Source organism: Fukomys damarensis, unplaced genomic scaffold (assembly GCF_012274545.1).
Source record: "Fukomys damarensis isolate Sample0158 unplaced genomic scaffold, DMR_v1.0_HiC HiC_scaffold_17, whole genome shotgun sequence".
In the NCBI taxonomy this organism is placed as follows: Eukaryota; Metazoa; Chordata; class Mammalia; order Rodentia; family Bathyergidae; genus Fukomys; species Fukomys damarensis.
Window position 1 is genome coordinate 788,696 of NW_022900929.1, and position 25,123 is coordinate 813,818.

The following is a 25,123-nucleotide window of genomic DNA, read 5'->3' on the forward strand; positions in this document are numbered from 1 at the left end:
TTTTTTTTTTTTTTTTTTTCCCAGAAGCACTGCCATAGGCACTTTTGCGGTAGCCATGCCAGTGCCTTCAGGCCAACTGTGGGAGCACATGTTCTCTCGGGCAGGCTAAGGATGATAGAACTCTTTCCCCAGACCCCTCTCTGGCTTAGCCAGTCTGTGGGTATGACACTTCCTCATGCTTGTCCAGGTGCTGCTTAACCCAGCACTTCCCACACTGGTCAACATTGACTCTGGCTCTGGACTTTGAGCTCTCAAGGCACCTGGTGCTGGGACTAAGGGCAGGCATGGCCAGCTGAGGAGCATGTGGTGGCAGGTGGGTGGCGTGGGAATATGAAGGGCTTTCATGGAGACAGGACAGGCAAGCTGGGGGTCACAGTGCTCATGCTGGGAAGCTGTGTCCTGAACAGAGTCACACAGGACTCATACTTTGAGTGCTGGGCTTAGGCCAACAGTGGAGTGCAGTTGGCAGAAAGAACCAGGCAGCCTCTGAGAAAAGTTGTGCCCCTCAGGTCTCCAGTGTCGAGCCACAGACCTCACCAAAGAAAAGCCTGACCAGGACAGGTGGGTCACAGGATATAGTGATGGCATATCTATCCTCAGGCGCTGTTGCCAGTCCTGGCGAAGAGGGGACTCATCCCCAATCTTCAGACATTCTGCAACCTGGCCATTGGGTGTCATAGGCCCAGAGATGGTCTGCAGCTGCTTGCAGACATGAAGGTGAGGGGTTCCAGACCCAGGCCGGATGTCCATGGTGGGGAGCACTCTAGGAGAGCTCTAGAAGGAAGCTGGGGGGCAAGATAAACTAGAGTTGGGGTGGGACAGGTAAAGCAGTTCCTCTGTGGTGCAGAATGGCTATCATCCCCTTTGGAGCAAGGAGACCCTGGTGAACTGCTGTGGGTATAGGCTGAGAGCAGAGGGTGTTCTCATCTGACGATGGAGGCTATGGGCAGACCACCCTGGACGCACCCTATCTTGTCTGATCCCTGAAGAGGGTGATGGTGAGGTGTGATGGAGAGGTGGCAGTGGGCCTGGGAAGGGCCTTTTTCAGAGCTTTTCAATGGTTCTCTACACATCCCTGCCTCATCCCCATTGAACTGCACTAAGTGGATTTCATCTGATCTCAGCAGAGGACATTTCCTGGGGCCAGTAGTTTGTGTCACCTAGCCAGTGCTGGTTGCTTTTCTAGGCTGCCCACCATCTGCTGGTGATGACATCACCAAAAAACAGCAGCAGTGCAATGCCTCCTGCCTCATTTTCTGCCCAAGTTGGTCTCCAGAGCACCACTGTCTTCCCACACAGTTCTCCGGGGATGTGGGGGGCAGGGTATGCTCTTTCCTTCTGGATAGAGAGACACATTGTTATTGCTGTGAGGTTCTACCCTTCCCATCCCTGCTGGTCTTTAGAGCAGACCTGATTGGCAAGGCAGTGCCCAAACGTGGACATCTTTGTCCCAACAACTGCCAGCATCTTGCTAACTTTGTGCTGTCCACAATGTTCCAGAAATCCCAGATGACCCCAAACATCCACATCTACAGCACCCTCATCAATGCAGCCCTCAAGAAGCTGGACTATACCTATCTCATCAGCATCCTGAAGGACATGAAGCACAGCAGAGTCCCAGTGAACGAAGTGGTCATCCGCCAGTTGGAGTTTGCAGCCACGTACCCACCCACCTTTGACCAGGTATAGGCACCAAGCTCTAAGATGCCTGTCTTCTCCTTGACCATATCCATCCTTGTTTTATCCTTTTGGAGTTGGCATTCCTTTGTTTAAAATTGTCTAGCAGCTTCCCTTAGGAGAAATCTCACAGCCCGTGTCCATGTGTCCCTGTCTTCTTATAGTTGACTATTGGTCCCACTGGTTTCTTCACTGTCTTGGGAACATTTGTATCCTCTCTGCCTCAAATAGACTTCCTGGTTTCTTTCCCTGTAGGTCCTTGCTTAAAAAGCCTTTCCTCAGAAATGCCCTGCTATCCACAGCATATAGCCCTATGCCTATGCATAGTTCAGGGTCTGTAATTATGTATGTACCTGTGTGACTTTTTCACCTTTACTAAGCCACAGGCTTCTACCATGGGCTGTCTGCCCTGTTCACTGGACCCCAAGTGCCTGCAGGCTGCTTGTGTATCCAGTGAGTGAGCAGCAGCAGAGCAGTGACAGCTGGTTTGGCAGTGACCACTGCTCTAAGGATATCAGGCTCTGTCATTTGGTCTTAGGGTTGAGTCAGATCCTGTGCTGAGCTTGTACTGAGCAAACACAGCTTGGCAGAACACAGCCCAGACAGGGAAAGTAACAAAAAATGGCACACTGTGGACTCAGGAACATTCTGTAGGTATAGAACTTAAGTGCCACATGGAAAGCTGGATAGGAATGAATGGAACAGAGAAGGTTGTGCCAGATGAGGGCACATCTGGTTGTTTTCAGACTCTTTCTTAATTGAATCCTGAGTTCTTTATACCAGATGCTACCTTGCCATTTGCATGTTGTAAATACTTCAGGTTGTTGGATTCTCTCCTCTCTGGTTTATAACCTACCACTGGGATCCTCTTAGGTTTGGCAACAGTCACAAGACTATGTGAGGCCTAAAATTGTGTCCAAACCATATACAAGACTAGGCTTGTTTTTATTTCTATTTGGGATCGTCAAGTTTTGCTTTTTTTCCACAAAGCATAGTCTTGCTGTGTAGTTCAGGCTGGCCTTGAACTCTCAATGATCCTCTTGCCTCACTCAGCTTCCTTAATGCTAGGATTTTATAGGCGTGAGCCACCATGCCCAGCAAGTTTTGCTTTTTGTGTACTTTCAGCTGTATTAGGTACATCAAATTTGGAATTGGTAAATCTTTGTTTTTTGGTACCAGGGATTGAACTCAGGACCTTGCATTTGCGAAGCAGGCACAGGCAACCACTGAGCTAAATCCCCAGGCCCAAGGAATTGCTAAATCTTTTTAATCAAACCTTTTATCCTTTGTGGAAACATCCTTTGTCTCTGATCATACTTTTTTTGTATAGCCCCCTTGCAGTTTTCCTTCAGTATCTACTGTACTTGTCTTTTTCCTTTTACTGCTTTTCCAGGGAGGCAGTGGCTGTGCTGAGGGGCAAGTATTTAGCAGACCAGAGGCCACTGTTGGTAGGACCTAGGGTTCTAGCTTGTGGGCTAGGGTGACATCCATGGGTCAGGGATTTGGGAAGACACTTCCATATTAAGCTTCTCTATGCTGCTGCCTGTGGGTTCCTGAAGGAGGGCACCAGGAACAGCTTCCAGCATGCTGTGGTTTGGGGCCAGCTATAGGTGACATGCAGTGATGTGGATCGCCCAAGGACTCTCCTGAGCCCCATGTTTTTTCAATTACAGTACCAAGGGAAGAATACCTACTTGGAGAAGATTGATGGCTTCCGAGCTTATTATAAGCAGTGGCTGAAAGCAATGCCAGCAGAGGAAACGCCCCACCCCTGGCAGGTGTTCCGGACCAAACCCAAAGGAGACCAGGACATTGTCACAGACACTGGATCGGACAGAGGCCTTGGGGGCAGGTGACGGGGCACACGGCCAGAACAGTGTGTGGACCTTTCATTGCCTGGGGGGCACAGCACGCTGCAGGTGTGAGTTTGAGCACTTATGTCAGGCCTGGGCTGCCCAAGTCCACAGCAAGTCCTACAACAGCTCAAGCCACCTCAGCTCACCCTCAACCGAGAGGTCACCTGTGTAGTGGTCCCAGGCCTGGCACTCTTCCAGGTTCCGTGGCCTGCTACCCTGAAAGACTAACATGGGACCCAAGAGGTTTAAAGGTTTTATTGTTACAAATCAGAGCTGGTGAACACCAAGCCTTCACCTGAAAAGATCATGCTCCATCTTGGGCCCAGGGTGATGCTCCAAGAAGAGTTGCTCCCAGGAAGGGGGTGGCATGGTAAGAACCTGTAAGGTCCAAAGTCTAAGATGGAGAGGGCTCAGGGCCAGATGTCAGCCAGAGCAGCCTCGACAGCCACAGTGCGTGCACTCGATGATGCGACCCTGCAACAGAGGACAGCTGACCATGAGACACCATGCCCAGCTACTACCACACATCCCTACAGCCACCACACTAGCCTTGAGCAGGGTGCCAATGGGACTCCTGAGGGACACTTCTCAGAACCTTTCATGGACAGTACTGGACAGAATTTAAATTTCCTCATGAAAAGGGAAACAAGTCAGGCATGGTGGCACACACATGTAATCCCAGCACTTGGGAGGCTGAGACAGGAGAATCACTGAGTTTTAGGCTAGCCTAGGCTATATAGTGAGTTTAAGGCTGGTCTGAACTACAACACCTCGTCTTTAAAAAAATAAAAATTAAAAAAGAGGTGGAAAACTGATGTTACATTTTTATGTGCATTTAATTCATGAAAATTCAACATACAATCTTGCTCAGAAAAAAAAAAGACTGTGGATGAGTCTTACTCTTTATCAGTGAGCCTGGTGAGTGTGCTACTGCTCAGGGGCTCAGTGCCATCTCTTGGCTGGGACACTTGCTGGCAGGAAAAAAGGGTGTATGCACCCAACTTCCTGAGGGCAGTGGGACAGTCTTGTCCTGCAGGCCTGGTGTCTGGCTGGGGGTCTGCCCAGCAATCATATGCCCTAGAGTAATGGTTTATCATTTTAAACATATTCAATGAGCAAGATCCTAGTGAAAGCAAGCAAGATGGTGAATCCCAGCTAAGTCAGGTAGCTCCTATTTGGGCCAAAGAGGAAATGTCTAACCAGACAGCCCCATGGCACCCTGAACTCCTGGAATGGGGGTTCTGCCCCTGTGTCAGTCCCTGCCTAGCTCACATAGCCTTCCCCTGAAGGTGCCCTCAGCATACTACATATGTCTGCGCTTAAGCCTCCAATGTGCAAGGAGACAGACTCCGGTGAGCCAAAGCTCCAGGTACTAACTGTCGCAGTGCAGAGGGCGTCATGGGATGGGATGCCATAAGGGAGAATAAGGCCAAGCTGGGAAACTGGCCCACTGGAGGGGCTGCACTCATGGGCAATGTGTTGGTTACTCTGCCTCATTCTGCAGTTCTACTCTGAAGGGCAGGAAACGAGCTCAGCTACTGCACAGCCAGCTCCTCTCCTGGGGTGCTCAGCCTAGCTCACATTGCAGTGACTGTGACATGGAAAGGAATGGGAAAGTAACTCCTGCTGAGCAGCCACTCTTCCCTGATGGAGTCCTCCCACCACTGTGAGGTTCAGTCACTTGCTCAAAGGTGGCATTGAATTTAGCCCTAGACCACACAGAATTACTGCCAAACCCCAGCTAGCACAGATCCCTCAACAGAGGGCTCATTCCAGGAAGGAGGGCCAGCAGGACTCCAGTGACAAAACAACACTCCAGTCAAACCAAATGCTACAAAATCACTTGGAGGTGACTAGGGCAGTGTTGGGTTTTTTTTGGGGGGGGTACCAGGGATAGAACTCAGGCCTTTGCATGTAAGGCAAAGGCAGGCAGCAGAACCACTGAGCTAAATCCCGGGCCCAAATTCTATTTTTCTTTCTTTTTTTTTTCTTTTTATGGTACTGGGGATCATACTTGGGCCCTTGTGCTTGCAAGGCATACAGTGGAACCACTGAGTCAAATCCCTGTCCGGGCAGTGTTTTGAAGAACTGAAGAAAACATTAAACTCAAGCATCAGGCCTTACCACTTCCAGCTTGCTTTTGGGAACGCGGCAAATGCAGTTCGTCCCAAAGTTAGTGTCCCGAGTCTGAATGCATCGCAGGCAGCACAAGTTCTCATACCCCTGCTTTTTCCACTTTGCAATCAGGTTTTTGTCTGCGTAGCCTTCTTTAATACAGTATTCATAGAGTTCTGTCAAAAAGATAGGGAAAAGGCATCAGACCATGGCATAACAAACCTGGCCCACCACTCATTAAAAAGAAAAATTTCTTGGGAGGCTAAGGCTGGAGGATCGCCTTGAGTTCAAGGCCAGCCTGAAGTATACAGCAAGAACCTGTCTCAAAAAACTAAAAAGCGGGCCAGGGATTTAGTTCGGTGGTTCCACTGCCTGCCTCACAAGCTCAAGTTCCCGAGTTTGATCCCTGGTACCAAAAGAAAAAAATTCCCCCCCTTTTTTTTTTGAGACAGGGTCTCACTATGTACTTGAGACTGACCTGGAACTCACTGGGTAGCTCAGGCTGGTCTCAAACTCACAGCGATCCATTCTCCTGCTTCAGCCTCCTGAGTGCTGGGATTACAGGCGTGCACTACCATGCCCAGCAATTTCCCCATTTTTAGTAGTAAAACTCATGATGCTTATAGAAGTTGCAAGGATATGGATCATTACCTAAGTAATTCTTGAGTTACTCAAGTTCAAAGGCCAAGACAGAATTTAGCCAATTACCTCTGCTTATGGCTTTCCGCTTGTAAAAGAGGTCAAAGATATAGCGGGTTTTCTGGTGATGGATTCTGAAGATGGGCCACAGAGACTCCACTTTCCTCTTTCCCTCATGAGGTTCTGTTTCAGCTGGAGGAAAAAAAAAAAAAAAAAAAAAAAAGAGAAAAGAAATGTGCGTGTTTTGTGGAGCTGGGTTAGTCTGCACCTGCACAGGGCAGGGTATTTTTGGGGGGGTCAGGTGGTGTTAATATTTATGGATAGTGTCCTGGTCATGGTGGCCCATAATCCCAGCACTCGGGAAGCCGAGATAGGAGGATTATGAGTTTGAGGCCCACCTGTGTTATACAGTAAGACCCTATCAAAACAAAACTTTATTTCCACTAGCATGGCTATAATCAAAATGACATAACGTGATGATGACAATGTGGAGAAGGTGGAATTCTCACACTCCTCTGCAAGCAGTATAAAAGGGTACAGCTACTGCGGAAAAGTTTGGCAGGTCTTCAAGAACTCACTACCTAGCAATTTCACTCCCAGGAACACACCAAAGAGAACTGAAGATACAAGGGGATATGCAATTTGTATATGAGTGTTCACTATAGTGAAAAAGGAGACAACCCAAATGTCTTCCAACTGATAAATGGATGAACTAAGTGTGGTCTACCCAAAGATTATTCAGCCAAAAAGAGAAATGAAGTTGGGCATGATGGTGCATGCCTGTCATCCCAGCAGTCTGGGAGGCTGAAGCAGGAGGATTGCCAGTTCAAATCCAGCCTGGGCAACCTAGCAACTTAGTGAGACCTTGATTCAAAATTTTAACTACTTACCAGTCCAATTATTTAAATACAGGATGACCAAATATTGTGTGTTTTTTGTTAACTTTTATTTTTTTCATGGACTCAAAACTTTATTATCCGTAAGTTCAGACTCCTATGAAGCTCAACTCTTCAAGGAGAAGGGAGATAGTAAGGGTTAGCTAAGTCCCCTTGCTGAGACAGGCCTGCTCAAAGCCATCAATGCTCACCTGGGTGAGGAAGGGCCTACAAGTTCCCAGCACGTGCTCACTTGCCTTCCCTGGTGAGAATGACGAGTATGTATGGGACTGCTGGTGCACACAGGACCTCCCAGGATATATGGAACACCTACACCATCTTAAAACTCTCCAGTGTACATGGAACTGTCCCATGTACACAGGACCCCCTGCAGGGCCACTGGATCTCTACTAAGGCTGTGCTTCAGTTGTGAAAATGAGTTTTTCTTATGTCTTCTTTGTGCTCCAAGTTCCAAATGTGGCCTGTCTCCTCCTCGCAGGAGGAGGTCTGGTTGTCAGGAAGTGAATGAATTACAGTTGTACTCTGTGCTCCCAGGAAAGAAAAGGCCCATTTAAACAAAAGCTTACCAAAAAAAAAAACAAAACAAAGCAAAACAAAAACAAAAAGCTTACCCCTGCCACTTGACCAGAGCAAAGACCCATGGACTAGAAGTGCATGTGTGGTAACATGTGCTCCTCCGCCTGTGCACCTATCCATGTACATGTGTGAGTGTGTGTGTGTGTGTGTGTGTGTGTATGCACTTTGTTAATTTTCGTAAGACTGTAACAGGAGATATAAAAATGATAATTTTACCAAATTTATTCAATACAAGAATCAACTGGCTGAAATGACACCTGTGAGGGATGGATGCTTGGGATACTAAGTGTATAAACAAATGTGCTGCCTGAGAGGCTCTGGGGAGCAAAAATTAAATGGTTAAAGGGGTGGGAAATGCAGCTCACTGTAAAGGCCCAGTTTCAATCACCAGTATGGCATGCATGCAGGTGGACAGACAGACAGAAAGACACACACACATACAATGAAGTACATGATTCAACATGGATAAACCTGGAAATGTAAAACTGGTGATGCCTGCACAACTATGAATATACCAAGACCTTTTAATTGGATGCTTTAAAAGGTAAATTTCTGGGCCAGGGACTTAGGTCAGTGGTGCTGACACCTGCCTTGCAAACTGCAAGGTCCTGAGTTCAATCCCTGGTACAGGGGAAAAAAATAAATAAATTTCTCAGCATGTAATTCTCAAGCAATTATTAGGAAAAAAGTGACTCAAATATAATTGCTTTAAATTTAAAATACCTTCTAAATTAGAAATATTAGAAAACAGATTAAGAAGAAAATCATTCAACAATAACCTCTGTTAACACCTCGGTCTCATTTCTCTAGACTTATTTCTACAGCTTGATAATTTCTCAAGATAATCTTGGGCTCATAGATATGCAGCCTAATAATTTTTAAGGTACCTCTAATTTCATTTCCCAGGTAAAATCCTTTAGGACTGACGAAAAGCCAAAACAAGTGCACAATCTGAAGGTTTTCAGCAGTATGTAAATGACTGCTGCTTCAACAGGCTTAGGATCAGGTGGAACAGTATACTCCCTGAAAAGTCTGACCTAACTAATAAAAGGTCTTAGAAAGCCTCACAATTTCTTGGAAACCGAAAGTATCCTCCATAATTGGTTTTTGGCAGGATATTTGCAAGTAGCCAATTGGAACTGTTATTCAGTTCTTGCTGCTGGCTGGCTGGTGCCCTGTAACCAGCATTCCTGCATCATAACAGGTTGCTGAACTGCATGTAATATCTCTGTAGTTCTAGGTTGTTCTTAAAGCCCTAAGAGCCCTAAGATGCTGCCAAAATGGCCTGTACCTTCTAAGGCTTTATTAATACAGTATTTTATTAAATTAAATTACAAAACTGAGGGAGACATAGCATATTTAAGATTTAAACTGAGAACAGGAATTTTTATTAAATTACATAGCTGAGGGAGACATAGCATATTTAAGATTTAAACCAAGAATAGGAATTTATAGGCATTTTTCTGATCATATCTGAAATTTGCAGTTTTTCACAATTCGATGCTGCCCCAGGAATGGTGAATGAATTTCACTCACCATAAGGCAATTCTCTTTTAACAATTAAAATTGATCTTTGTTGGCTGGGGGCGGGGTTTAGATCAGTGGAGCCCCACCTGCCTCACAAGTGCAAGGTCCAGAGTTCAATCCCCAGTACCAAAAAAAGAAAGAAAAACATCTTTTCTTTACTACATTCTTTCAGTTTTGTTGAGATGGTGCTTACTATGTTGCACAAGCTGGACTCAAATTCACCATCCTCTTATTTCAGCCTCCCCAGGAGCTGCAATATGAGTGCTGTCATACCCAGCTCCTCTCAAGTTTTTAAGGCATAGGGGAAAGGCAAGGAGTGTTCAAGAAAACTACATTTCCACTTGTCCCAACTTCTACGCCATTCTATCACCTAGAATTTATAATTCTACTCAAAAGACAGGATTCTGTGAATGAAGCACATAAGCCTCTGCGCCTGCTCTAGGGAAGGTTCTTCTCTAGGTGTCCCAAGAACATGAGTGGGCAGGACATCTGGAGAGCCTTAGAGATCTAAAACATCTCAGACTTAACCTGTCTAGAATTGAAATCCTTATCTCCCATCCCAAAGGTGCTTCTTTTTTTTTTGAGACAGGGTGTCTCTATGTAGTTGAGACTGACCTGGAATTCACCATGTAGCCCAGGCTGGTCTCGAACTTACAGCAATCCTCCTGCCTCAGCCTCCCGAGTGCTGGGATTACAGGTGTGTGCCACCATGCCCAGCTGCTTTCTTTCTTGAGCCAGAAGTCACAGAGCCATTCTTGACTCTTCTTCATATTTTTAGTTCAGCAAATCCAGCAAAGCTGAGCCTGCATTTCCATATAGTAAAATAGGTTCCAGCTTTTGCCTGTCTCCAATGTAGAGCTCCCTAACACTCCGAACATTAACATCAGGTGTCCGGTGCCACTCATCATCTACTTGGGCTGCTATTCTCATTCTCTCCCCACCCGTCTTTATCTTTGTTTTTTGTTTTTTTTTTTTCTTTTAACCAGATCTCAGGATAAAGTCCAGGTTGGCCTTGAACTTGTGATTCTCCTGCCTCTGTCTCCCAGAATTCTAGGATTACAGGTGTGCACCACCATGTGGCTTGCTATTTATTTTATAGTGAAGAAAAAAAAGGTAACATAAACTAGCTATGATATATTTATACAGTGTATTCATCAACAATAGGAGAAGTAAAGAAATGCTAAAAGACTATGCTGTTAAGCATAAATGGAGGAAAAGTATTTCATTTTGGAGACAATAGTATATGCATCTAAATACAACGTAAGATTCCCCTCTGCTCAAAAGTTACCCCTTGCTTTAGGTTCAAGCCATAGCATTGCAAAGGAAAAACAAAGAAATTAAAAAAAAAAAAAACCTTAAAGGAGGAAGTAGAATTTATTTTTAAGGACACAAAATCTCTTTTATTCTAGCACACTTGTTTTATTTTGACAAAAAGCTGCTGGGAGTGAAGTCTCTCAGACCACAATGATGTTGATTACTGAAAGTTCTGGATGTTTAATAAACATTATCTGGCACAATCAGTATGAAAAGAGGGGGGAAAATAATTTAAAACTGATTTAGTAATTATTGTTGAAGATGTGGCCTCATAGTAACAGTGGTTAAAATTCATTATAAACAAGCATTTAAAAGTTTGTCTCAGGGAATGGGGGTACAGCTCGGTCAGTAGTCCAATGCTTGCCTAGTATGCACAAGACCTGGATTTGATTCCCAGCACCACAAAAAAAAACAAACAAAAAAGAAAAATAGCATCTTCAAGTGTCATACTTTGTATTATTTTAAATATACACCTAACCAAAACAGTAAGTAATAAGACTACTCTGACCTATATTTAAGTTGATTCAAAAACTTTTTTAAGGCCCTTTTCACGAATGTTATCTTGCTTTCCAGTAGGTATAGCATTCTAGGTTGATAAGCAAACAGTATACTCTAGTGTCAGAAGACAAAACTCTTATTACATTGAGATCGTGCCTGGTGCTGGAGGAAGCTAAGCCTGTGTATCCCCATGCAACCAACCCAGGCAGGAGTATCTCACTCACCTTCTCTCATCTTTTGATCCAATTCATCCAGTGTTGGCTCAATCAACTCCCAGCCATCTGGGGGAGCTTTCCGGCTTCTTTTGACTTTAGGCATTTTTTATCCCTTACAAGATAATTTGCAGAGATCTGGAAAATAAGAATCTCATTACTATATTCACTTCCTGGCCCATATTGGACATTGGAAACACAAAAGAACTAAGGCACACAAGTGAAAAGGCAATCACAATCCAGTGTGAGGGCTGTAACTGAGGGAGCAAAGGGGATGAGTGTTTGAAAGAGTAAAGATGGCTGTAAAATCACAGTACCTTAGGGTCTCTTTTCAAGAACGAAGTAGAAAGATCTGTGGTCTCTGCAGTTATAGGCAAGGGACTTTTGTCTCACTCTACTAATTATTCTGACTTTGGAGATCAATTTCCCTCTTTGGTCCTCAGTCTCATCTGTAAAATGAGGACAGTAGATTAACTGATTGCTGAAGTCCTATTTATTTTAATGGGACTGGTGATTGAACCCAGGGCTTTCACACTGAGCTACATCCCTAGCCCTTTTTATTTTATTATTTTGAGGCTGGGTCTCAACTGAGTAGGCAAGGTGGGACTTGAACTTGCAAATCCTCCTGCGTCAGCCTTCCAGAGTGTTGGGATTACAGGCGTATTCCACCACGTCCAGCTGTCAAAGTCCCTTTTAGACTTAATGAACACGTTTCATAAAGTCAGGTAAAGTTTATACGAAAGGCCAGTCTAAATCTAAATTGCAAAATATATTCAAACTACACAGCATTTCCTAGCCAGCAAAGTGAACTTCAGGCGATCTACCTTTAAGCACAGCCAACCCATCTCTCCCACATTTACTCAGTCCCCCCTGCTGTAAGATACCTGATGCTTTACAAAGCCCTCTGCCCATAACATTAAATACACCATAGCAACTTTTCAGATAAACTCTAAGCAGTGAAGTCAGGGTCGCAGAGCTGGGAACTGCCTGATTCAGACAATGATTAGCGCGCTCCTTACTCCCAAATCTGTGGTCTTTACTCTGGTTTCCCTTGCGCTGAAGCTAGATATGGGCGAATCTGGTCCCTGCCCCAAGGCGCACAGCTAGTGACAAAACACTCTCCTCTGACCCAGGGAAATTCAACAGTCCTGGTTCAACATGGAAGTGAGAAGATGCGCGGGGGGCGGGGGAGGGGGAATAAAGGTAGGAGGTAAAGGGATCAAGAGCAGAGGTGTTGAGTAGTATATAAGGGTAGGGACACTCAAGACCGACGAGAGGGAGAGGATGTTATAGCCAAGACTGTAGGAACGGCTCCTAAAAAGGATGTCATCCGAACAGTGTTTAGAAAACATTATTTAGTTAAGGAGGAAAAAAAAAGAGTCCGACAGGGAAAAGGGTGTGAAAAGCCTAGAATACAAAGAACATCCCAAATCTACCATTTCCTCGGCAGAACAAAAAAGGCGCTGACTCCTCTAAGGGAAGCTGCTCAGATCGCCCTCCGCAGAACTCTGGTCTCAGCCTCAGCAGCTGCCAAGCGCTAAAGAACAGAGGAAAAACACTCACCGGAAGATTCAGCACCTAGGGTCTCCGCGTCTCAATAGACTGCTTCCGCCCCTTCTGGTCTCTGTGGGATGAGGACCCCACGAAGCTCCGCCCCAGTGCGCGCAACGATTGCGTCACTTTTGGTGTCTTCTGTACTGCCTGTATAGAATTCCGGAGCCGCTGAGGTCCTTTGTTCTGACTTCCCGGCAAGGGACCGGCGAAGGGACCGGCGGGACTACAAGTCTCCACAGACGGAGACACTGGTAATGCTGTTGCCAGGCAGCGCGGGGATAGCCCTGGACTCAGGCGCCCCGCGGGACAGCCCGACTCTTCAGCCGGCCTCTATGAGGTCCCCTGTCTCGCGGCAATGGCAGCGGCGGCGGCGCGCTGAGCGGACTGGGCCGGGCGGAAGAAGTAGAGCCCAAAGTGTTTCCGGTTCCTGTGTCAGTTCGAGGCGCCGCCGCCGCAGCCGCCCCAGCCGCGATGCCTAAAGGAGGTGAGACACAGGCACGCGTGCTCACGCGTCTGGAGGGGTAACCCGGGGCCGGCTCCTGCTGTGCCTTAAACCCGAGGGCGTCTTGGAGAACTGCGCCGAGGGAGACTGCGCGCCCAGTGAGAGCCAGGCCTGGGCCTCGACGCCCAATTTTCTCTGTGGCAAATTTAAGCACTGTGGCTGTCTGGAGCCGCACTCTCGGGGTTCTGAGGAGATTCAGGGGCTCGGTCCTCACCAGTACGGAAGGCCTGTCGCTGGGGAACGCTTCCGCCATCCTGGAGGGGTGGGCGAGGGGTCCGGCGTTTCCTCCCACTTTTGTGTTGGCCAGGGACTGAGTCACAGCGTCCTACGCCTTTGCCGGGCTTGCCTGCGTATCGCGTAAATTGTGGGCCCTCTCAGGCTCCTGCTCAGCCAGAGCTCCCTAATAAGATACTTTGAGGTCTGCCATGTCTGATTTGACTCCCCTGCTCGGTAGAAGCTCATTGTGTGCCTTTGAGCCAGTCGCATAACCTTGTGTCTCAGTTTTCTCATTTGCAGTTGGGATTGTGTCTGCCGCATAATACTGCTGTGAGGCTTAAAGTGAACAGTACACATAGAATGCTCCAAGAGTGTTGGACAGTAGTTAAGTCCCAGTGAGCATTAACTATTATTGTTTGGATGGGATTTTGCCATCTCTTGATCAAGAAGGTCCGTGGCTTCCCAGCACATTGTAGCCCATCTCCCATCGTTTTTCTCTTTTAGAATCTATAGTCTTGCTTTGAATTCCAGCTATATCATTATCCTGTTTTCTTTATCCAGAACACTGGCATGATAATCCTTAGCTTTGCAAGTTAGGAACAGGAGCCATAAAATGAGAGAGCACGGAAAGTGCCTGGCTAGCTCCTGGCACAAAGCAGATGCTCAGTTCATATTGGCAGCTCATGTGTTACCCTGGTTAATGCAGTCAGCCTACAGGGAACATCTGCCTCGAGCTCTTTCAGACCTAAATTACTTCCGACTCCTAACGTCAGAAATATTAGGCTTTACAAAACCAAATCTTTTAAAACCTGGCTCTCTTGACAATTTATTCTGTGGCTGGCAGACTCGTGTCTCATGTTTCTCAGTTTCTTCATCTGTAAAAGGCAAGGGGTTAGCATTATGAATGAACCTTTCCAGTTATAACATTCTGTCCCAGGTTAGAAGTTACAATTAGAAGATCTTAAATATGAATTCTAGCTAAATGACTTGGTCTTTTGGCTTGTGAAACAGCTTTGCAGACACACAGGGTTTCCTTGTTTGGGTCAGTTTGGTCAGAAACACAAATCATGAAGGTGTTAAAAGTATAAAATTTCCCAAGAGCAAAGGACCAGCTCTCCTTATTTTCACTGTGCTATCCGTGAAATGTTTTTAAAGTCTTAAAGACTGATAAAAGTTACTGTAGTCCAATAGCCAGGTGTAGGGGCTGAGAGCCTCTACTAACCAAATTTTAGTTGTTAACCATGGTCTGGTATATTAAGAGGGTAAGAAAAGGTGTTGGTTTTTAAATGGCAAGCTTGGTTTCTCACAGTATTCTTTTCACAAGCATAGACTTAAATACCCCTGGGAACCTAGGTAGTCATTAAAAATGGGTGGTGTTGGCTGTAGTAGTCCATTTGTGGCTCTGCAGCTGCTCTCTAGGAAATTAGAGAAGACTAGTATCCCCACTACTGTCTTTGGAGTCCGGAGCAGCTCTATCTAATTACACATTCTCTGCTCACAGCAAGTGGCCCTCTGGAAATCAGGTGGATCACAGCATCCAGGAGAGGTCCTGTGTTGGGAGGGAGCCACTCTGATATAAAACTAGTGGATGGCATTAGTGGGGGTCAGTCTAGTGTTCTGGCTTAGGTTCACAGTATAAAAGTTCATACTCTTAGATGAATTTTTTATTGCCAGCCACATTTATAACACCTTAGACTATAGTCAGGATTATCTTTGACCTCCTTTGCTAATTTCATTCCAAGCCCAAAGATCTTGCACAAAGAATTTGGATTTTTTTCTTCTTAAGTATTCTCTCTACCATATCACTAAGTAAACATGGGGTATTTTATTCTTTTTTTTTTCTGACATTTGCAGTAAATTGCTTATGTGATCAGTGGTGTTTTTATTGTTTTTCTACCAAATACTATTTCAGAGAGAGAAACAACACTTAGCAGACATTTTTGTAGTGCTTGTCCTGTGCTAGGGACTGTTCTGGCAGCTTTGTGTCTGTTAACTGATCTGTCTTCATAGTAGACCTATGAGGTAGGGCCACATGAGGAAACTTAAGATTCTTGAGAAGCTAACAAATCTAGCTGAGATTTGAACCCAGGGGTTAGACTCTTAAAGTTTTTATTCTTGGGCTGGGGCTTTAGCTCAGTGGCTCTGCGCTTGCCTTGCAAGCACGGGATCTTGAGTTCAATCCTCAGTACCCCCCCAAAATAATAAAAGTTTTATTTTTCACTGCTCCTTTGATCTAAAGTCTCCTTGTCTACAAAACAAGACCAGCAGTGACTTGCACTATAGGTTGTTCTGAAGATCAAGTGAGCCTGTGACTGTGAGAGAACATTGCAAGTAAAAAGCCCAATAGTGGCTGCAGGGCTATAAATGTTAAAAGATTTTGTGCTTGTGTCTGAGTCCACTCTCTTTGGGTTCTAAAGGACCAGGGGAGTTAATCAGTCACTTTGCCATATACAGTACCCTGTGTCCTCCCCTAGGCTCTCATTCATGGAAACTTGCATCCAGCATACTATTTGGTGGTGCGTCAGGTCATTATGAGTTGCTTTCTGTGTCTCTTTGAACACAGGTGGGGAGGGAGATGTGGGTTTTTGTGGCCCTTGGTGAAGGGTAGATTTCTGCAGCCTCAGATAAGAGGATCCAGGCAAAACACAACCCCCAGGGAGTCAGGCTCATCAGAGCAATTGTTCCTCTCTCACTTTCCTAAACTACTAACCCTTGTGCAGGAAGAAAGGGAGGCCACAAAGGCCGAGCAAGGCAGTATACAAGCCCTGAAGAGATCGACGCCCAGCTCCAGGCTGAAAAGCAGAAAGCCAGAGTGAGTACATCCCTGTCTACTCACTCCAGTGGCCCAGGTGCTGCCTTGCCTCGGGTACCATTTACAAGGAGGCATGTGGGGTTGGGAAGGGCAGTAGACAGCAGGTATGAGCCCTAAAACAGTCATAGTTGGGGGCCCATCTTGTGAATGGATCACTTAGAACTTTGATCACTTTGTAACATTTGTTGTAGTCTCTGTTTCTGGCCCTGTGTGCCTGCCTTGTAGGGACTGTCTCTCTGCCTGCCTCTGTCCATCCTCAGCTTGCGTTCCCAGCATCCCACTTGTTTGCTGCAGCCACACAAAGCTTCTTACCAAACTCGTTACCACATGCTGACCTGCCTTCCCACACTCACACACACCTTTTCACTTTCAGTGCTCCTGGCTTCTCATCAGGCTGCACAAGGTGCCACAAAGAGGAGCAGGGCCTTTCATAGCTGGGCAAAGGACTTATTGGACTGTGGGCCTGGCCTCCAGGCTGTGATGTCCCCTACCCTGGAGGCCAGGTGTGCAGAGTTGGACCCTTGACATACTTTGTCCCAGTCTTCCAGAGGCTTAATGTCAAGGTCCATAGTATAAGGGTGGTGGTGGTAGGGTCACAGTTTTGGGGGTTTGTTTTGCATTTTTGATTCTGCAGGTTGTCCATTTCTGAAACAGGAAGAAGAGGAACAAGAAGAAGGTGGAGATGGGGCTGCAGGTGACCCCAAAAAGGAGAAGAAATCTCTGGACTCTGATGACAGTGAGGATGAAGATGATGACTACCAGGTACTGAGTCTGGATTCTGAGATCCAGACGGTGGCCTGGGATCTGGACATATACATTCAACAAACATTTACTGAGTGCTTGTTTATCACCAGTCCCAGTGGTAGATATAGACAAAGCCCTTGCTCTTAAGGGTTTACAGTCTAATGGAAATATGGATAATGAAGTAAAGGGATGGCAAAAAGTGGTAAATATTGTGAATAAAACAGAATGATAAAAGGTATTTGGAATAGTGTGGTGATGAGGTGGTTTATAAGCTGAGATACGAAAAACAGGATGGAGCCACCTATGTGAAAATTGTTGTACAGGACAGTTGAGGTAACCAGGCAAGTAAATGCAAAGGCCCTGGGGTGGGGACCAGCTTGGCAAGTTCCAAGGACAGAATGGGGCCAGTGGGGCTTTGCCTTAGTGGGTAAGGAGTGGAGTGGTTGAGGATGAAAGAGGAGAGGGCAGCTTCTGTGTAGCTGTCCAAGGGATTAGATTTCATTACATTAGGGAGTGGGTGGCTGGCGGAGGTCTTAAAGTAGAAAAGTGGTGGACCGGGGATTTAGGTCAGTGATGCCTGTTTCACAAGTGCAAGGTCCAGAGTTTGAACCCTGGTACCAAAAAACCAAAACAAAAAAAGTAGAAAAGATGGGACCAACTTTGCTTTTAAAGGTAGACTTAGGCTTCCTTGTATAGAGAGAATTGTAGAAGGTTGACAGCAGAATCAGAGAGATGGCAGTATGTGTCCAGAAAAAAGAATTTTGGCAATAACAAGAGTAAACAGATTGAGGCTATGCTAGGGGCTTGCAGAAAGAAGGAGAAATCAAGGATGAGCTTACAAGTAAGAAATGGAACAGTTTAGGTGAAGAATGAATCTCCAGTTGTCTTTTTTTTTTTTGGTACTGGAGATTGAACTTGGGACCTTGCACTTGCAAGGCAGGCGGTGGCAACACTGAGCTAAAGCTCTGGCCCTCCAGTTCTGTCTTAAATATGTTTGCAGCATTGGCCATCCCATTGGAGTTGTAAATAGAAAGCTAGTTTGGGTGTAGGTATGTGGACTCTGGAGTGGCCAGAGCAGTCAATGTGGGGAACTGCTATCATTTAAGTGACTCCCTGGTCACTTAAAGAGAAAAGCTAGGATTGACATAGCCTGAAACTGACCAGACCTGCTAGAGAACTTGTGTTCTCGTTTCCCATTTGTTCCCAAGTTGCATCTGTCCATCAGCTGAGATGGGTGGGTGTTAGCATTATTTAAGAGAATACACATCTGTGCCTTCTCCTACCCAGGAATCCACCACATACTTGTTGCAGAAAAAGTAGGGACTAAGAGTCCATATAACATTCTTGCTGGGGCCTGAGCTTCAAGCAGGGAAAGTAGTGCTATGTGTTGGGAGCTTGTGATTGGGGCTGGTATTCTCGTCACATCTAATGTCACTTTCTGATTATTTGACCCTAAGCTGCTATTTTGCTACCTCAGAAATGAGGATAATAGTCCCCATTTGCTGGGGCTTGACAAAGGCTGGGCCCTCCTTGCACACTCATTTTCTGCTCCTGAATGCTTTATTCACTTTGAGACTTGGGCCAACTGTCATGTGGGCTGGAGGTGGAGCAGGAATCTGTGCCCATCCTGATGGGCTCCTGGGAGGTGGTGAGACTGGCCAGGGGTTTCTGCAGAACCTGAGCTTCTCCAATAGCCAGCCTCTTGCCCTGTCCTAGCAAAAACGCAAAGGCGTGGAAGGGCTCATCGACATTGAGAATCCCAACCGGGTGGCACAGACAACCAAAAAGGTCACGCAACTGGATCTGGACGGGCCAAAAGAGCTTTCAAGGAGAGAACGGTAATGTCCTATAGGCAAGCCTTGTGATAGCACCCAGGGGAGGGGGTTGACCTATGGGTTGTGCCTGGTGAGGGGTGGGAGGGTGAAACTCTTGTTTCTGTTTCATCTCATTTCCTAAAGATATCTCCAAAAAAAAAAAAGTAAGTACAGACTTTCACCAGTAGATAGATACATGCTTTCAGGCTGCACTTGAAGTGATGGCCAGGGCTGTGTGGTCTCCATAGTACCCACCCTAGAAAGACTTCCTTCTCTAACCCAGTCCTAACCATTCCTAGCCTGTATCCATCCATGAGGTCGTGGCCATAGGGATTAGGGGCCTGGGTTGCCCAGAGGTACTACTAACTCAGCTGGCTGCTCCATATCCCTGAAGTCCTATGTAAAAATGGAGTGGAATATACTTCTCATGAGTTGTATGGATGTTGAAATCAAGTATTAAAGTACCTGGCATATAGTCCTTGATAAAAAAGTTTCTCTCTGACTCTCTCATGCTCTCTGCCTCTGTCTGTCTTTCTTCCTGAGGACTGACCCAGGGCCTCATTTGCTCTGATTTTGTGTGGCCACAAGGTGATCTCAGGTGTCTTTTAAGAGGTTGAAGAGTGCTGGGGAAAGTAGCCTGGTTTCTCCTGATCAAGCTGCTAGGGTTTGAGTCCACCAACCCGTGTAGACCCTAGGAGAGACAGGGAACATGTCTATGAAAACTCCGCAGGGAAAGTCTGCAAGTGTGGGATGTGATCAGATACTTTGAAGGACTCTTCTCCCCACCCCTGCAGTAGCTTCTTTCTTGGGATTGACTTCCCAGCCCAACAGCCTGGGCTGGTGTTGGCCTTCCCAGTGCAGGACGACTCTGCTGCCCACCCAAGTTCTACCATTTCACCATTGAGCAACTGTAAATTAGTCACTGCCCTTCCTTGGTCTTAGTGTTCTCACTGGCACAAAGGGGATCCTGCTGTCGGCCCTCCCTTTGTGGTTGCAGAGATGACAATACAAATACAGGCCAGGGCCCTGACTGGCACGTGGCCTTCACTGAGGAGGCCGGAAGAGCCTTGGGGCAGCAGGCTCGTTCCAGGTGTCTGAGTCTGGCATGCCCCTGCTAGGGGCTGAGCTGCTATTATCTGCTCTTCTCTGCAGCAAGTGTCTTTGTCCAGTACCCTGGTTGAGATGTCTATCCCATTCCCAGTGGCTCCCCTCTTGCCTTTCGCATTATTCCCCAGCCCTCTGGACTGTGAAGGTCTCCTCTGTCCTACTGGGCAGAGCTCTTTGGGCCTCCAACACTGGGCTCCTTCCAGATGAGTGCAAGGGAAACCACCCCCCCAGCCTGTGGTGCCCCTGCCAGTGCAGATTCAGGCTTGGGAAGAAGGTTCTGGCAGGAAAGCTAATGGCCTTCTACACTCTTGTTTTAGTGGGGTGAAAAACACCTTTGTCACATCAAGGCCAGCTTTTATTCCTACATTCTTATTAAGGGCTCACTCCCTAGAGAGACAGCCTCTTGCACCTCTATAAGAATGTACCACATCATAGTGATGCAAGAGTGAATAAGTTTCCCATGTGGGGCTCAGCCCCCTGGCTCATCTGGAGCATGGTTTACTTGCTTTAGGTCCCCCTTTCTCACTAGTCCTAAAGCCCTCAAGAATCTTCCTGTGTCTCCACAGCCAGACATTGTCTCGCCTTGTGCCAAGGCTTCTTCACAGGTGTTTGCCATCTTGGCCCATTCCTTCTGCTTGCTTGCTTTGCTGAGTAGTCATCAAATGGTGCATGGAGTCCCTTCCTCAGCAGGAGAGCCCTCTTCCACTACCTGTGCTCTAGGCCCAAGTGCTTGGCCTTTATTCTTGCTCCCACTTCTAGCTCAATTAACAGTAGTGGGAGCTTGTAGCACTTGGGAGGCTGAGGCAGGAGAATTGCCACAGGTTCAAGGCCAGCCTCAAAGCCGGGCATGGTGATGGACGCCTGTAATCCCAGCACTTGGGAGACTGAGGCAGGAGGATCACTCTGAGTTTGAGACCAGCCTGGGCTACATAGTGAGTCTCAACTACATAGTGAGACCGTCTCAAAAAAAAAAAAAAAAAAAAAAATCAAGGCCTGCCTGAACTACATAGCAAGACCCTGTCTCCACCCCACTCCCAAAAAAAGGTAACAGTAGTGGGGAAAATGCCCCCTGTGACACTAGTTTTATCTCAAAAGAGAAGAAATTGAGAAGCAGAAAGCAAAAGAACGCTACATGAAGATGCATTTAGCTGGGAAGACAGAGCAGGCCAAGGCTGACCTTGCCCGGCTGGCTATCATCCGGAAACAGCGAGAGGAGGCTGCAAAGAAGAAAGAAGAGGAGAGGAAAGGTAAGTCCTGAGCTGCTGGTACTAGAACTGGCTACTTGGCTCTGCTTCTACTGAAGCTATCAAACTCTGCACTTAGGTCCTTGTCTGTGAGGTGGAGGGGAGTGCAGAGTGACACCTGCCTGATCACATTGTTGCACTCTGCAGAGGTCTGTTCTACATGTGCACTGATCGGGGTGCTTCTGCCCTTGTCCTTCCTGGGAGGTCTATACAGTGCTGTCCTGGAGTTGTGCTAGTTGAAATTTTGGCAAAAGTACTGTTTCTGGTAGGGGAATGGTCACTGCCCCCAGCAGCAAGAGGCCTCTCAGCACAGTAGAGGCTTTTCAGGGTTGGAAGGTCCTATTAAGACCTAGTAGCAGGCCTGGGACTAAACTCAGTGACACTGCACCTACCTCCAATGCGAAAGGACCTGAGTTTGATCCATGATACCGAAAGGGGAAAAAAAAAAAAAGACCTAGTATCATGTGAAGCTAGGAGGGTTGCCCGGAGTCCGTACCATCCAACCTAGGAGTTTGCAAGGGGATAATAGATAATGTATAACAGGACAAACCCAACTGAAGTCATCCAAGTGCCCCTCCTCCTTGTGCTGTTCCTCTAGGCAGCCAAAGGTGCCTGGGATTCCTATAGGTGGGTGGCCATGAACAGCTGGTCTGGTTTATAGGAAGGAACATTTGAGACCTTCCATCTTTTGGGGGGTGTGAGAGATCTTGGAGATCTCACTGTCCTGCCTCTTCATCAGGCCAGAAGGAAACAGGCCCTGTGTGGTAGTCAGCTTTCTGTCACTGTGACAAAGGAAATCAACCTAAAAGGAAAGATTTATTTTGGGTTGGTTTCAGAGGTTTTGGTCCAAGGTTGCTTTGGGCTGTTTGGTAAGGCAGAACATCATGGTAGAAGGTTGTGGAGCACAACAGCTCATCTCGTGACAGCCAGGAAGCAAAGCAGGAGAAAGAGGCTGGTGACGAATAAACACCCTTCCAGGATTATGTCCCCTGCAACTCATTTACTTTAGCTAGTTGCTACCCTGTAAATTCCCTTCACCTCTCAGTACCTTTTGAACTATGAACCCATCAATTGGTGAATCTGTAGATGAGGTCTGAGCTCTTCAGGAGCTAGTCACTTCCTAAAGTCTCCGCCTCCAACCTCGCTGCCTGGGAAACCAGGCCATCATTCCACACAAGAGCCTCCAGGAGATGTATCCAAATTGTGACACCTGAGAGTGGGGAGCCAGTGCTCAGTGGCCCCTGTGCTAGAGGTGCATTAGCTTCATAAACCTCACTTGGCAAAAACAAACAGCAAAAATCCAAATACCAAGCCCAAAGCAGAATAGGACTTCCTGTCTAATTCTGTGTTGCTGATTTGAGGCTTCCCCGCTTTGAGAATCCATAGAGATTGTAATTAGCGGCTATGCCAGAGATGGAAGAAGTTTCCAGGTGCCCACCTGGAGTACATGTTAGTGGGTCCTTGTGTGGGGGTAGCTTTTCTTGAGGTGGTGGCAGGCACTCAAATACCACAGGACTATCTGGGCTTCTGGGTCTTGTGGCTCAGCAGAAATCCTCCTCTGCAGTGGGCAGCAGCAGTTCCCTTGGGTCTCTTGCTCATCTGCCAGCTGAGCCAGCAAAATAGAATGTTTTCTGAGATCCCTCAGAACTAAACCTCTGAGGTTCTGAAGGGTACATGGTGGGTGGTTTTGCTTTGTTCTAATCCTGCCCTTCGCTTCCAACTCCTCAGCAAAAGATGATGCGACTTTGTCTGGAAAGCGGATGCAGTCACTCTCCCTGAATAAGTAAGCGCCACCCGTGCAAGGAGAGGCCAGGGAACTGGACTGCACCACCAGGACTGCCGCTGTGTCTCGTCCGCCCTGTGCCCTGGCACTGCTGCAGCAGCCCCTCATGGCCAGGAGCCCCCATGGCCTGGGGCCGCCTCTTCACCTTGGCACAGAAATTGTTCAGGGGGGTGGGGGTTGGGGAAGGGGCAGCTGCTATCTTTTGAGACAGAAAGAGGCAGGACAGCATTTCATATGTAACCATTTGAATGTTTTTGCTGTTTTTAGAATTCAGAACCATGGTGGGGGGTGCCTGGGAGGTGGGTCAGAAGAGCTATCATTTGTTCAGTAGATTGCACATTAGCGGGGGGTGGTGCCAGTGGCAGCTGCTGGCACATTTGCAACAGCCAGCCCCAGTCTGCCTTCTGGGTGCTACTTGGAGAGGAGAGTATGCCCTGGGTCTCATGGCTTCTCCGTCCCTGGCCAGTGTCCTCTAACAGGTCTCCTCTCTGCCCTTCCCTGCGCCGTTCCCATACATCTGCCAGGGCTAGGTCCCATTTTTAACCTGACCCATCAATCATTTCAAGAAACCTGTCTACTGTGCAGCACCCAGGCAAAACATGCTCCACAAATTCAACTTGTATATTTGGCAGATTAAACTTGACAATATCGTAATCCTTGTTTTGCAATCCATCCTTTGGCTTCTGTGCCTGAGCCATTTTTGCTCATGGTGTCACTGAGGCAAGTGCACCAAGGTTCCTGGAACGTAGTGAACCTTCTATTGGGCACAACTGCAGGGTGCAGGGACTGAGCCCAGGATTAGAGAGGAGAGACCTCAGGTACTATGGCTAGGGACTGGTCTGTCCCACACCAGGCCAGAGCAGCAACAGAGCCTCCCTTTCCTGGCCTACAGGTGACCCCTGGTGGTCACAGCCTAATTCTATGCTGGGGGAAGCCTCTCAGAAGCTGCTGCCCAGCACTGATTGCTGGACTTGAGGAATTTCATCCTTGCTCAGTATGGCAGGGTGGGCAGTGGGGAAGTAGTTTTACTGCCAAGAAGTAGGCTGCCTTGCAGATTCAGGCCAGTTCAAGGGAACCCACGGGCCTGTCTTGCCTCTGCCCATGAGAGGGGTACTTCACCTTGTTAGGAACAGTGTTGTGACCTGGTGCTCGGGGACTGCGAATGGGGGTAATACGGTTTGCCTGAGGTCAGACAAAATGATTTAGTGGCTCAACTCGGCTTCTAATACATGCCCCTGAGCTTGACCATATTGGAGTTCAGGAGCCGCACGAAGGATCCCACAGCTACTAGCACCTGCACCTTTTGACTTGGAAGCTTTGACCCTGAGGAACAAGAATTACCACAGTTTTTGCCAGTGTTGTCTCCCTTCCCAGCCATCAAGCATGCAGCTGCTGCCCAGGTTCAAATTTGTCACTGTGAAATGAGGTTCTCCAGCAAAATGGAGGAATGTGGCAGCTGTAAGCATTGCCCTGTCACTGCTGCAAGACGATTGTAATGACATGTGGAGGCTGGAGGCCTGAATGGCTGACATGCAGAGGCCATGTGTGGCGAGATACCCTGGTGCTCAGGACCCGCTCCTTGGTGTCTGTGACCTAAGGATGTGCTTCCACAGGTCGTGCCTAGACTCCTAGGTGATTTATGGATAAGTATTCCTGTAGGCTGGAAGTTCTAGCCAAATTCAAGGGCCAGGAGATTTCTGCAAAGCACCCACTGGAGGCCAAGCAACATATGCTTGGACAAGGGAAGGAAAAATACTGATTTGAGTGTCGCTGGGACCCATATTGGCCCAGCTGAAGGGAGCCACAAAAGAGGTGTCATCACGTGCAGGGCCTGAACCTCACTTTGGTCTGACTAGGCTTGCATTTAGTTAATAACAAGGTGAGCTGGGCATGGTGGTGCAGGCCTGTAATCCCAGCACTCAGGAGGATAAGGCAGAAGGATCACTGCAAGTTCAAGGATGATTTGGATTACTTAGCAAGACCCTATCTCAAACAGAAAAAAGAATAAGGTGAGCTGTGTAGCCTCAAACTATCTGC

At 47.2% G+C, this 25,123-nt stretch overlaps 3 protein-coding genes across 7 annotated transcripts in view; 2 read left to right on the forward strand and 1 right to left on the reverse strand.

The window, feature by feature from the left end:
• The window catches only part of LOC104875278 (pentatricopeptide repeat-containing protein 1, mitochondrial), a 20,017-nt gene extending 16,230 nt beyond the window's left edge, over positions 1–3,787 (forward strand). For both annotated transcript variants that reach the window (XM_010642727.2, XM_010642728.3), the window contains exons 7-9: positions 601–717; positions 1,501–1,683; positions 3,351–3,787. In XM_010642727.2, coding sequence (XP_010641029.1) covers positions 601–717; positions 1,501–1,683; positions 3,351–3,533 — 483 coding nt within the window. In that variant the 3' untranslated portion in view covers positions 3,534–3,787. The remainder of the gene's footprint in view (positions 1–600; positions 718–1,500; positions 1,684–3,350) is intronic.
• Positions 3,774–12,968, reverse strand: Bud31 (BUD31 homolog). 3 transcript variants are annotated; one of them, XM_010642725.1, is made up of 6 exons: positions 12,874–12,966; positions 11,628–11,759; positions 11,323–11,448; positions 6,357–6,479; positions 5,658–5,824; positions 3,774–4,007 (listed from the first exon to the last, which is right to left on the reverse strand). In XM_010642725.1, the coding sequence occupies exons 3-6, from the start codon at positions 11,414–11,416 to the stop codon at positions 3,957–3,959; spliced, it is 435 nt and encodes a 144-aa protein (XP_010641027.1). In that variant the 5' UTR covers positions 11,417–11,448; positions 11,628–11,759; positions 12,874–12,966; the 3' UTR covers positions 3,774–3,956. The 3 variants fall into 3 exon arrangements, with proteins under 3 accessions (XP_010641027.1, XP_033620678.1, XP_010641028.1); XM_033764787.1 differs by lacking the exon at positions 12,874–12,966 and adding an exon at positions 12,747–12,834; XM_010642726.1 differs by lacking the exon at positions 11,628–11,759 and having other exon boundaries at positions 12,874–12,968.
• A 220-nt stretch (positions 12,969–13,188) lies between these two features.
• Pdap1 (PDGFA associated protein 1) lies at positions 13,189–23,740 on the forward strand. 2 transcript variants are annotated; one of them, XM_010642729.3, is made up of 6 exons: positions 13,189–13,348; positions 16,303–16,431; positions 17,029–17,156; positions 18,855–18,976; positions 21,155–21,306; positions 23,032–23,740. In XM_010642729.3, the coding sequence occupies exons 1-6, from the start codon at positions 13,336–13,338 to the stop codon at positions 23,088–23,090; spliced, it is 603 nt and encodes a 200-aa protein (XP_010641031.1). In that variant the 5' UTR covers positions 13,189–13,335; the 3' UTR covers positions 23,091–23,740. The 2 variants fall into 2 exon arrangements, with proteins under 2 accessions (XP_010641031.1, XP_010641033.1); XM_010642731.3 differs by having other exon boundaries at positions 13,191–13,348; positions 16,303–16,394; positions 17,049–17,156.
• The last annotated feature ends 1,383 nt before the right edge of the window (positions 23,741–25,123 follow it).

Bases quoted from the DNA above. Each gene is read 5' to 3' on its own strand.
- Bud31 (XM_010642726.1), bottom strand. From the start codon at position 11,416: ATGCCTAAAGTCAAAAGAAGCCGGAAAGCTCCCCCAGATGGCTGGGAG. The intron at 6,480-11,322 runs GTGAGTGAGATA...TTTTTCCTCCAG, and splicing joins GGATCAAAAGATGAGAGAAG to CTGAAACAGAACCTCATGAG. The intron at 4,008-5,657 runs GTAAGGCCTGAT...CCTCTGTTGCAG, and splicing joins CCAAAAGCAAGCTGGAAGTG to GGTCGCATCATCGAGTGCAC.
- Pdap1 (XM_010642729.3), top strand. The intron at 17,157-18,854 runs GTACTGAGTCTG...GCCCTGTCCTAG, and splicing joins ATGAAGATGATGACTACCAG to CAAAAACGCAAAGGCGTGGA. The intron at 18,977-21,154 runs GTAATGTCCTAT...TTATCTCAAAAG, and splicing joins GAGCTTTCAAGGAGAGAACG to AGAAGAAATTGAGAAGCAGA.